At 38.6% G+C, this 13245-nt stretch overlaps 1 protein-coding gene across 7 annotated transcripts in view; it reads right to left on the bottom strand.

The window, feature by feature from the left end:
* Positions 1 to 13245, bottom strand: part of MAPK14 (mitogen-activated protein kinase 14) — a 75331-nt gene that overhangs the window by 45594 nt on the left and 16492 nt on the right. For 6 of the 7 annotated variants that reach the window (NM_001102174.1, XM_010818123.3, XM_059880390.1 and 3 more), the window contains exon 2: positions 2586 to 2715. In NM_001102174.1, coding sequence (NP_001095644.1) covers positions 2586 to 2715 — 130 coding nt within the window. Of the gene's footprint in view, positions 1 to 2585; positions 2716 to 10481; positions 10584 to 13245 lie in introns of those variants that run through there. The other variant, XM_010818124.4, reaches the window with a different exon arrangement.

Below are 13245 nucleotides of genomic sequence, written 5' to 3'. Positions count from 1 at the left end.
AATAAGCAGGGTAACAATATACAGCCTTGACGTACTCCTATCCCAATTTTGAACCAGTCTGTTGCTCCATGTCCAGTTCTAACTGTTGCTTCTTGACCTGCATATAGGTTTCTCAGAAAACAGGTAAGGTGGTTTAGTACTCCCATTTCTTTAAGAATTTTCCAGAGCTTGTTGTGATCCACAAAGTCAAAGGCTTTAGTGTAGTCAATGAAGCAGATGTTTTTCTGGAATTCCCTTGCTTTTCTATGATCCAATGGCTGTTGGTAACTTGATCTCTGGTTCCTCTTCCTTTTCTAAATCCAGCTTGTACATCTGGAAGTTCTTGATTCATATACTGCTGAAGCCTACTTGAAGGATTTTGAACATTACTTTGCCAGTATGTGAAATGAGCACAATTGTACAGTAGTCTGAGCATTCTTTGGCATTGCCCTTCTTTTGGATTGTATGAAAACTGACCTTTTCCAGTCCTGTGGCCACTGTTGAGTTTTCCAAATTTGTTGGCATACTCAGTGCAGCACTTTAACAGCATCATCTTTTAGGATTTTAAATAGCTCAGCTGGGATTCCATCACCTCCACTAGTTTTGTTCGTACTAATGTTTCCCAAGGCCCACCTGACTTCAAGCCCAGGATGTCCGGGTCTAGGTGAGTGACCACACCATCGTGGTTATCCATCATTAAGACCTTTTTTTAATAGTTCTTCTGTGTATTCTTGCCACCTCTTCGTTTCTACAAACACTGCTGCTGCTAAGTCGCTTTAGTCATGTCCGACTCTGTGCGACCCCACAGACCGCAGCCCACCAGGCTCTCCTGTCCCTGGGATTCTCCAGGCAAGAACACTGGAGTGGGTTGCCATTTCCTTCTCCATTCTACAAACACAGAATGGGCCAAATGTAACCAGCCCAATATCATATAAGACACATTTCAAAGGATCTCAGAACAGAAAATTAAAATAGAAAATACTAAATAAGGTTGTTTTAGTGATCATTAGAAAAGCCAAGGCATGGATTCAGATAACCCAAAATAATTTTTTGCCATAAACACTGGCTTAAAATGACCATGAAATAAAGCAGAACAATAAATTATAGTGCTGGTAATCTTCTAAAACTAGACGTTCTTAAATTAGCATAGGCAACAGCAGTGGGATCCTGGGGCCTCTTGGAGGTGCTTTGGGGTTCCATAAATGTTTGGCTTGCATTCCATTTTCAAAGTATTCTTTATATTTAAAAAGCTATGACAGTGTCTCTGTCACATTTATTAATGTGTAATGAAAAACAACATGCATAATCAACTGTGTTAAAAACCATATGTAAACCCATCAGTTAAGCTGCCAGGCCACCTTGATTTTATGCAGACTTCGGAATGAAGCTTCTCCAGCCAGCTCTTTCCACATATTTCAACTTCTTATAAACATGTCACTGATTAGGAAGGCTGCAGCTCTGCACTGAACTTTTTAAAAATTCAAGTTTGCACATGAATGCTCATATAAAATTACACCGAGGAAAGGAAGTTGTCTGTGGAAAAGGGGACTTTCTCAATAGTATGCAATTAAAACATGAAAATAAATAAGAAGAATCCATAATCCAACTCCAAATTTAAGTGACCATGCTCTCAATTTAGAAGAAATCTGCACTTTGTGAAACAAATGTATTTTGATACATTTTTCTTACTCTGAAGACAAAAAAATTCAATAATTGAAACAGAAAAAAGTCTGAATAGCCAGGTAATTTCTAGATTGTGATTTTTTTTCTACACAGTAACCATCAATCGGGTCAAATGATTCTAAAATCTCTAAGGCCATTGTTTCTATAATGCTACAAATTTTACAATTCCTTTCATACAGCAATCACATAAATCTTTTTAAACTTGATTTTGAAATGGAAAATAAGTGTCCTCAGTCAATTGTTTTTTTTCCACTTTCCTCTAATAATCCAATTGCATTCATTTATTTCTGCTATTAGGATTTATAAACCCTCCTATGCAGGATGGCATTGTTTTCAAATTTCCAAACTGACAGCAAAGAAAACATTATATTTAACTTAAACAATGTCTGTGTCACATTTATTAAAATACCTGAATCTGGAAAGGCCGTCTTTTGAAGATTCAGAGGAAAAATTATAATATTAAATTATCTAGAAAATAATACCTATTTAGTGAACCTAAGGCACTCTTCCTCAAACTTCTCCACTGAAAACACCCACAACACCACAAAATACCATGGATTCCCATACTCTGATAATACAGTCTTAAGTAAAACAAGAATACAAAACTTCTTTGTAGTACTTTCTCTTTAAAATCCTTGTGAATTTTGCTTTATCTCATAATACTCATTTTTATTTAAAAAATTTTTTTATAGGCTTTCCCTGTAAAAAGCTTTAACTAATACCCAAACTCCAGGAAGATGTACCAATTTCATCCCAAGTCTTTCAGTAGCTACGTGACATAATGCAGTGGCCTCTAACACCCCAGTACAAGGATGGTCCAAAGTTTAATGTACTCTAATGCATTTCCATTTGTAGTAATTAAAACACAACTCTTCTAGTCTATTAAACAGCAGAATTTATTCTGCCTTGAATTAATAACTTACATTTTCATGCTTCATATGTTTAAGTAACCGCAGTTCTCTGTAGGTTCTTTTGGCATGAATAATGGACTGAAATGGTCTGGATAGCTTCTTCACTGCGACACGTAACCCAGTTTTTGTGTCAAAAGCAGCACTAAGGGAAAAAAACAAAAAATTCATCATTAAATGTTCTCTAAATATATCAAAATTAGTATTTATAAGGCTATTTGATTTCTAAATTAAATGGGCTTATAATAAAATACAAAATAACTATGAAAATAAAACTTAAAATGACCTATAATCCCACTATGCAAAGTAATGTTAATCATTTTTGGTGTTTCCTTGTTTTTTTTTTTTTTCTATGCATCTAAATCAAGGATCAGCAGACTTTTTCCGTGAAGGGCTAGAGAGTATTTTAAACTTTGTGAGGCATAGGGTCTCTGTCTCAACAACTCAACTCCATGGTTGGAACTGGAAAGCAGCCGATAATAAATTTTTAAATGGATGTGGCTGTGTCCCAATAACACAAAAATAGGCAGCCACCTGATCTAGATGAGCCAACAGATTGGGACAAAGAGCTGGATTCCGTCCATCTCCTTGGCCGAGGCCTCACTGTCTCTTTGCCACCAAATGCTGCCTGATCAGAGAGAGACCTTGGAAACCACCATGTTTTCAGGACAGTGAGTTGGCATAAAAATTTCTTTATGAAATACAAAGTATTTGTCACTTTCTAGAAGCTCAGGTAACAGTCGGGAATAAGTTAACATATCTCTGACCTCAGGGAATAGGGGGAGAGAGGAAGAGCAGAATAATAAAATAAATTTCAAATGGTGATGAATGCTATGATTAAAACAGAATAACGGGATAAAGAGTAACAGAAAGCTGGTGGAGCTAGGCTACATTAGCTATGATGCTGGAGGAAGTACATTTGAGCTGAGGGAAGTGAATGATAAGTAGCAACCGTGTAAAGATACAGGGGAAAAGAGCCTCAAGCAGAAAAATATTATTAACATTTACTGAGTCTTTATTATCATTCCCCCCATTTACAGATAAGGAAACTGAAGCACAGAGAGGTTAAACAACTTGCCCACAATCACAAATCTAGAAAGTAACAGTGCAGGAAGTCTGGACTCAGAGCTCACACTAACCACCTCACGCTAACCACCACTTTGCTACGCTGCCTCTCAGAAGAGCAAAGTCATGCTGGAGTGACAGGAGAAACAGCCTGTGCAGGCAGAGCATAGGGAGTATGGGGAGCTTGGAAAAGAGTAAGGTCAGAGATACAGGCAAAGGCTAGACCACACAGGACAGCTACAGCAAGAAACATGTGTGTATTTTAATTATTTTTGGAGACTGTACAGGCTAATTCCATCATGTCTCACTCTCCTATTTATCTTAATCTTTAATCCGCACATTCAAGACTTTCTGATTATCTATTGTCACCAAACTCTCTATGTAATGGCTCCAGAAGTTCCCCTCCCTTTACTCCCAAATGCTTACACTATGTCCCTGCCTTTCAATTCCCAGTGTGTAATAAACTCCAGTAGATCTTCAACTTCTGAACTTTTCCTCCATCTCCTTGCTTTAACTGGAGCTAGGCTGTCTCTTGAAGGCACTGCTCCTCTGACAGACATGCCTTAGAGTGGACTCTCTCGTTTCCCAGGTGTCTCACGGCTAGCAGGTGGGGTAGGTGTTCTCCTTGCCAGCTGTTTCCACTTCCAGACCATAATTTTCCCCTTGATTTACAAAAGCTCCTGCTCACCACCATCCTTCCCTCTCGGTTGCTGTTATCCACTGACTTGGAATTTTCCATCACTCACCGAAAAGTTAGTTCCTATCTCAAAGTCTCTCTCCCCTCCCAACTTCTGTCATCATTCTTGGCAACTTCAGCATCCAGGTGGAGGGTACAGGCAACTTCCTGGCCTCTCGGTTTCCTGGCCTCTCCAGGAAACTCCACCCTGTCCAAGGTCATCCGAACTCCACCTCCACGGTCACACCCTGGGCTCTATCACCACCAAAAGCTGCCTGCCTACAAAACGGTGAATGATATCTCAAACTTCCTATGCCTTTTACTTTGCTCCTATTAGCTTATTTGTATCCTGACTACAAGAATTCATTGACTGTTTCTACCCTTCAGCCCTCCCGTCTTCATTTCCCTTCTTGCCTGCCTTAGACTATGTTCTCTTATAAAACTCCCTACCCGGTCTGATACACTCACCCAGATAGACTCTAACTTTGGATGATCTTAACTATTTATTCTCCTTGTTGAGAATCCAAAAACTGTGGTTGGAGAAAAAAGAATGCACAATCATACAGAATGGTTTCGTTCTTAATTTCTGATCTTAATCCCAAATAAGGTTCCCAATGCGGCCACTTTTTTTTACTAAGTCCATTTTCTACTCAAACTCCATCTGACACTCTCTCTCTCCCCTCAAACCTCCACTTACCCTCCTCCCTCAGGAGCTGCTCTTGTCTTCATTGAGAAAACAGAAAACATCAGAAGAGACCTCCACCTGTCTACCAGTAAATCTACCTACACACCCTTCTACACTGGGACCCATCTCTGCTTTTTCTCGTTCTGTAACTAAGGACACCCTCCCTTTCTTACAAAATCCAAGACCTCAATACACGCCTTGGTGCCATCCTCCTCATATTCTCAAGGAATTCACTCCTTTGTCCCCTTTTTCTCTTTATTCTCATCTTCACCTGGATCATTCTCATCAGTTAAGTATGTGCTGGTTATTTTTCATCCTCAACAAACAAAAAGTTTCCCTTGAAACCTCCCCATTACAGTTAAAATTCCCTAGCGGTTCTCAAAGTGTGATTTCTAAACCAGCAGCATCAGTGTCACCCAGGAACTTATAAAAAATGCAAATGCTCAGGTGACATCCCAGAACTACTGAGTCAGAAACTCTGAACCCTATTTTGTATCAAGCTGACCACATAATTCTAACACACAGTGAACTCGGAGGACCACTAATCTATACCTCTAGTACTCCATGGACCAGCAGCACTGCATTATCTGGCGGGTCTTTAGAAATGAAGATTCTCAGGCCCCAAAGTAGACGAGATCCCCAAGTAATTCACACACATCTTATGGTTTGCGAAGCACTACTTCCTCTGCTTCCATTCTTTCCTCAATCCACCCAACTGAAACGTCTCTTCTCAGGTCGTTAATGACCTCTATTACCAAACGGCCACTTTTCTGGATTAGCAACTGACATGGTTAACACTTTTCCTTTCTCTAAACAATGCCAACCTATGGTTCCTGTCAGCACATTCTATTGGTTTTTTCTTTATAGTATTTATTTATTAATTTTTAAATATTTATGTTTTATCTATCTGGCTACTCCAGGTCTTAGTTGGGGCACCTGGGATCTTTAGTTGTGGCATAAGAACTCTTAGTTATGGGATGTGGGATCTAGTTCCCTGACCAGGGATCAAACAGGCCCCCCTGCACTGGAAGTGTGAAGCCTCAGCCACTGGACCAGTCGCTCTCCTGGTCTTCCCTGACTTCCACAGTAGCACCTCTGTATGGTTCCTCTACTCAAACTCTGAATGCTGGGGTTCTTTAGGACACAGCACCAGGCCCTCTTCTGTGTTCTCCTGGGGGTTCTCATCTATACCCATGACTTTAAATTAAATGCCATCTACATATTGAAAATTCCCAAATCTGTTTCCCACTGAAATCTCTTCCCAGAACCTGACTACCTTCCTGGACAACTTAAATTTAGCCAAGTTCAGAACACCCAGAACTGTTCTTCTCCCTGCCTCCTTTATCTCAAACAAACAGACTTTCCATTCAGTTGCTCAAGCTAGACATTTAAAGTGTCATCCTTTATTTCTCCTTTTCCTCCAGCCTCCTGGCCCCAACCAAATCCATCAGAAGGTCTTGTGGTTTCCACCTCCAAGATACATCTCAAATTCAACTGCTCTTCATTTTCAGTGCTTCCATCCTAGTCCAGGTCACACTCACCAGCAGTTTGTCTTCCAATACTCATCTCCCTGCCTCCTGTTTTATTCCCTTCTAAAGTACTCTCCAGCTTCCCAGGTGGCTCAGTGGTTAAAAAAAAAAAATTCACCTTCTAATGCAGGAGACACAAGAGGCGTGCCTTTGATCCCTGGGTCTGGAAGATCCCTTGGAGAAGGAAAAGGCAACCCACTCCAGTATTCTTGCCCGGGAAGTCCCATGGACTGAGGAGCCTGGCGGGCTACGGTCCACCGGGTTGCAGTCAGACACAACTGAGCATGACACACATGATGTACTCTCCACCCCACCCCCACCTAATACAATCTTTAAAAATATAAATTAGATGACACCACTCCCCTGCTTTGAATCCTTCAAGGGATTTCCTGGGCATATAAAACGCACATTTCCCGTCACAACCTACGAGGCTCAGGCGACCTGACCACCAACAACCACTCCGGCCTGTTCCTATGCAACTCCTTCCTTCCCCTCACCATGTTCTGAACATGCTGACTCCCTTCAGTTCCTTAAACCCCTCACACAAGCTGTCCCTGGGCCCTGAGATGCTCTTCTCCTCCACTTTCAACTCTACGACCCGCCCCCGCCACAGCCGAATCCTTATCCTTCAAGCCCTGCCTTAAATGTGTCTAAGAGACGTTTCTAAGAGTCATCATAACTCCTCCAGCAGTCATGCTCTGTCACAACAGCCTCCTTGTTTCCTTCCTTACCCTACGTGAAGGGACAGGGGTCCTTTCTTCTCCCGCTCCCCTTGTTCCTACAAAGCCAGCAAACAGGACCTTCTTCCCTCTTGGAAGTACCAACTAAGTTACACTCCTCTCGGAAGCCCTCTCAGGTGCTCCTGAGACTGGGAAAATGGCCACTGCTCCTGTGTGACCCGTCCTCCTCAGCTCTCCACCTCAAAGTCTTGCCTGCCTACCTGCAGGCTGAGAGCTTTCTCCCTCTCCTCTGCTGAGCAGCCTGTTGGTGCCTCCAGGAGCAAGCAATGCCACAGGTTTCGAGCTGACCTGCCTGTGCCTGAGTGTGCAAATTCAATGCACTGGGAAGAAAGAAGACACCCATTTGAGCTGCCTGTCCAGATCATTCTCTGTATCAGCTGTTCAATAATAAAGTACATATTTTTATCTCTATTTGTATCTCTATTTGACTTCTGTATCTATTCAGCAAAAAGAAGGCTAGGGTTAATCAGTACCCTGCAAACTTCAATAATCACAATTTATTACTGTATGTTTATCTACCATCCAACAGAGTGGTTAAATAAGGACTGGGGCTTTGGTATTAAGACTACCTGAATTTTAATTCCAGTTCTGCCAGTTAGAAGCTATATAACCTTGAGGAAGTTAATTAAATTCTCTCAGCCTCATATATAAAATGAGGATAATATTTACATCTCATCTGTGGGATGTTTTGTTAGGATTAAATGTGATAACTTTTGTTAATAGGCTTAGAAAAGGGCCTGGTCCATGGTAAAGTTCAAATATTAAACATGATGTTTGTCTTTTCCACTCATCATAAGCACCTTGCAGGCAGAAAGGGTCTTCTGTTTTATTCAGTTCTATATTACATAAGCCTTAGAGTAATGCCTGGCTCATAGTCCAGTCTGAATAAATGCTTAATGAAAATATAAAATGAAATATAAAAGAAAAAACTTCATCATTTGGTCCTCAATTCTTATAAGTTCAATAGCATTCAACAAGAAATTGATATTAATGTTAAAAGCTTACATTTGTATTGTTTATTACTGCTAGGAACCGGTTTTAACTTTTACATGAATGAATACTTGCATCACAACTTTGTAAGAAGACATTATTATTCTTTCCATTTTACAGATGAGAGGCTGACTGAAGTGCCTGCACAGACAGAAAATGGCAGAGCTGGGATTCAAATCCACGTGTGAGTTTCAAGCATGAACTCTTTGGCCACTATACCATAACAGAAAAGCAAGTTCAACTTAACTAACAGTTCAGTTCACTTAAAATATATTCTAATTGTACGGACTCTGTTTCTTTTCTAAAATGTGTCCTACTATTATTAATTGCATCTCATATGGAAAAAGTTTTCCCAGTGATCTTACATTGAACTTAGAATAATATTAATGAAAAGTATTTCATAAGAAATAACTTTTACTCGATATACATTACTTTATTTTTTTTGTTGTTGTTGGCAAAGTAATGTCTCTGCTTTTTAATATGCTATCTAGGTTGGTCATAATTTTTCTTTTTTTTTTTTAATATTTATTTATTTATTATTTTTTTTCCCAACTACAATTTTATTTTTAAACTTTACAAAATTGTATTAGTTTTGCCAAATATCAAAATGAATCCGCCACAGGTATACAAATGTTCCCCATCCTGAACCCTCCTCCCTCCTCCCTCCCCATACCATCCCTCTGGGTCGTCCTAGTGCACTAGCCCCAAGCATCCAGTATCATGCATTGAACCTGGACTGGCAACTCGTTTCATACATGATATTTTACATGTTTCAATGCCATTCTCCCAAATCTTCCCACCCTCTCCTTCTCCCACAGAGTTCAAAGGACTGTTCTATACATCAGTGTCTCTTTTGCTGTCTCGTACACAGGATTATTGTTACATCTTTCTAAATTCCATATATATGCGTTAGTAGGGGAAGTTTTTAATCTCTATAAGTTATACTACTTCCTGAGACTCTAAAACACTAGTCAGTGATGTGGTATCTCATAATTACCAAAATATCACTTCCTAGGTATTTACTGAAATTTCTCCTTCATGAGATTTTTTGTGGATACAAAAGAAACATTAAGCATAGTATACATAGTACACATTGATATGACAGAACTTAACCAGCTAACTACTGGGATGATGAAACAGACAGGAAAGCAAAGAATGCCCAATAATATAGCGTAACTATTATACTTTTTAAAAAGTGGGGTTTAAAAATAAATAAGTTGGGTTTAAAAATATAAATATGTAACAAAAATAAAAACAAACAATAAAAATATAAATATGTAAATTGGATTCAAAATACATAAATGTTCATTGCAGCTTGTTCATAAGAACAAAACTACAAACTACCATAATATCCAATACAGGTGAGTTTATAAACTGTGGTATATATTACAGGTACCATACACTGTAGCCATTAACAAGACTCTTGTTATACTGATGATGGGAAAGAGAACAAGTTTTAGAAGTAAAGGACTATCCCATCTGTAGGGGGAAAATGTAACTCATTCAGGTATATACACATAAGCAGAGAAGCAGTGTCTAATTTACTCAAGATTTTAACACTTTTACTTTTTAATATACATTTTTCTATCCTCTTTTAAAAAAAATGAGCTTGTATCTTTTAATAAGGCTGTTACTAAAGTTAGAAGCATAAGTCATCTGTGCTTTTCTGTTACCCTAAAACAAATAAAAAGAGGCAAATTTCATAAAATCACTACTGACAACCATATTTCCTTCAAATGATACTTATAGGGCTATCCTCAAAGTATGCAAACAAGTTTTACCCTCCTTATCTAAGCCATAACCATTTTCCATTTTACCAATCATTTACCATAATTTCAAAAATATGTGAACCACAATCTACTCATTTCTTATTGATGGGCATTATAGCTATTTGGAGAAGGAAATGGCAACCCACTCCAGTGTTCTTGCCTTGAGAATCCCAGGGATGGGGGAGCCTGATGGGCTGCCGTCTATGGGGTCGCACAGAGTCGGACACGACTGAAGCGATTTAGCAGCAGCATAGCTATTTCATTGGAGAAGGGGATGGCACCTCACTCCAACACTCTTGCCTGGAGAATCCCAGGGAGAGGGGAGCCTGGTGGGCTGCCGTCTATGGGGTCGCACAGAGTCAGACACGACTGAAGTGACTTAGCAGCAGCAGCACAGCTGTTTCATACACACTAACAATATAAACACTACTACACTACAATAGACATCTTTACTCACATTGCTTCTTCCATAACTGCATGATTTTCTTAGAACAGACTAATAATTTTTACTTCAAAGAACATATACTCCCACCTTTTAAAACATATTTTACCTACAAAAGAGAACAAACAGGAATTCTTCAGAGAAACTGGTCTCAGATTATTAGTTAGTAATCCCATGGCCAAAGCTGCTAAAGCAAATATATGTTCCATCCCTTCCTTCATCTCTTTAAGCATTTAATTTGCTCTGACCTAACCTGTTCTATCACTAATCAAAGCAATATTCAAAGAAAGAGGAAACCACATTTTTCATCCTAAATTGAACACTGTAATTACCCAAAGAAGAAATTCCTAATAATTTTTTAAAATCACCTGATAAAAATCAATTGAATATTCAGAGAAGAAGAAATCCAAATTATTGAATAGCTGATCATGCCAATATTATCTGGGAAATATTTCATTTAATCCTTATAACTTTGTGAGATCATTTACTTCCAAAATAAGAAACTAATGGTCATAAATATTAACAACTCACCGAAGGGTATATAATTCATTTGCAGTGGGATTCAAATTCAGATCTAATTTCAATGCTCACTATTTTTTCCAGGATGCCAAGCTTTCGGAGATAAGGACAACCCCAGCTACTGGCTTTGCCTTTATCATTATACTTACTTGTATTATAGTTGGGAAGGTTCCTCTTAATCACATTTTAAAAACTGTAACTACAAATAAAACCATGTTTTCATGAACAATATCATAAAATGGAATTATCTTTATGAAGATCAGGTTCTCCAAACTAAAATCCAGGACACATTGCTCAATAAGTTTTCCCCCCAATTGTAAAGTCATAAAGTCCTAAAATTAATTCACACTTTATAAAAAAGGCATTGCTACAGTAAAAAAAAGTTAAAGGGAGAAATATAAAATAAATTACAAACTGTTATTATATTGTGAAAATGTCATTGTCACTTATCTACTGTTGACTATGAATCTACTGCTTAAGATGCAATAATATTCATTAAATAAAATTAAGTGTTTTGTTATCCATTCATACTAGCCTCCCCCTCCCTGGAAAAAAAATTGGCTTACTAGATTCTTAATATCCTAATTTTTTAAAATTTCTAAATTTACTTACATATACCCTGTTTTATTTTACAAGGGATTTAAAGTAGCCTAGAATGATATATATACAATTTGACATAGGAGTACATGATTAGGGGAAAATAAACAAGATAAATAAGAAATAATGTATGGGTGAAGTTAGTGCAAATGCTTATAATGAAGTCCTTTCTAAATACCCGTTAGAGGTGGGCCCCAAATTTGGCTCTGAGCCCACTAAAGCCATCACAACGAGAATACAACCAGTTAAAACATGAATTATAGGAACCATATAATAAAAACAATTCAGGTACTTGGAGAACTGAGGAGAGGCATAATTATTCCTGTAATAAAACCAGAGAAGAGTTCCTCCTGTGTATGTTTATGAAGGAGACACTGTATAATGCGGTAACAATGTCCTAATCAACATCCTTATACAATTCTAATAGTGGGTTTCAGATGATTCTTCACTTAAGAGTATCCATCAGCAGAGACTGTCTCATAAGGTCAAAACACAGTTCATGAGCAAAGGCAGGGAGGAGAGGACAAAGCAGCATGCCATACTGCTCTCTGACAGACTCAATGCAAGAAGAAATCTTAAGTGTTTCTAGAAAAATAAATAATAAGCTCCATATTCCTCAGACAATCTTCCAAAGATGACTTCCGTCAACTGAGCTCTTGATAGGTAAAGAGGCACAGGAACTTTGTGTTTATGCTCTATGACTGGAGCCTGGCTTTAAGAGTGTGTGCATTACAAGGTAAAGGCAGATCAATATGCTGAGTCAACTGGTTCTGAAAGGGAGAGAGACAACCTCTTAGAAGGTGAGATGCTGTCTAAGCAGGACAACTGCCCACATCCACAGGGCATGAGAGCACAAACAACTGTACCAAGATTTTCTCAAAAAACAATTTGGTTTTTCCCCAACAGAATGAAGAATGAGCAACACCTGCCAAGTATCTGAGTAATTTGTGGGAAGAACCATTGTTAAGTGATTTAACAATTTCTCTTAATGGTCACAGAGAACTTCTCTAATCCTTGAATGATGTTAAGGAAAAAGGAACTTTCAACAATGGTTAAGAAGACAACACAATTTTACTCATTCTTGGAAGTAAAGATAAATATTTAAATATATTAAAACCTGTTGTTGTTTAGTCACTAAGTTGTGTCCGACTCTTCTGCGACCCCATGGACTGCAGGCCACCAGTCTCCTCCTCCCTCCATGGGATTTCCAAGGCAAGAATACTGGAGTGGGTTGCCATTTCCTTCTCCAATTAAAATCTGTAGTCACGCTGAATTAATGAATTCTCATTAATACACTGAATTCATTAAAATACCTACTTGAGGAGAAATAATGTGCAAAGAGATAACATCTCCATATAATTTCAGGCTCTTTTCCAACTGAATCCAGGTTAATGAGTTTTCAAAATGCATCTTCTAAATAACTAAGTAATTCAGATGACTAACTTTGAACTTTCTCTTTACCTGTTATACTTGACACAAATTTCAACAAACACCATACTGGAAATACTTCTTTTTGACATATCTCTCTCTACTGCACACATATCCCTTGGTGGCTCAGACGATAAAGCGTCTACCTACAGTGCGGGAGACCTAAGTTTGATCCCTGCGGCAGGAAGATTCCCTTGGAGAAGGAAATGGCAACCCACTCCAGTGTTCTTGCCCG

This window comes from Bos taurus, chromosome 23, assembly GCF_002263795.3.
Source record: "Bos taurus isolate L1 Dominette 01449 registration number 42190680 breed Hereford chromosome 23, ARS-UCD2.0, whole genome shotgun sequence".
Classification (NCBI taxonomy): Eukaryota; Metazoa; Chordata; class Mammalia; order Artiodactyla; family Bovidae; genus Bos; species Bos taurus.
This window is presented reverse-complemented; position numbering and strand designations above follow the sequence as displayed.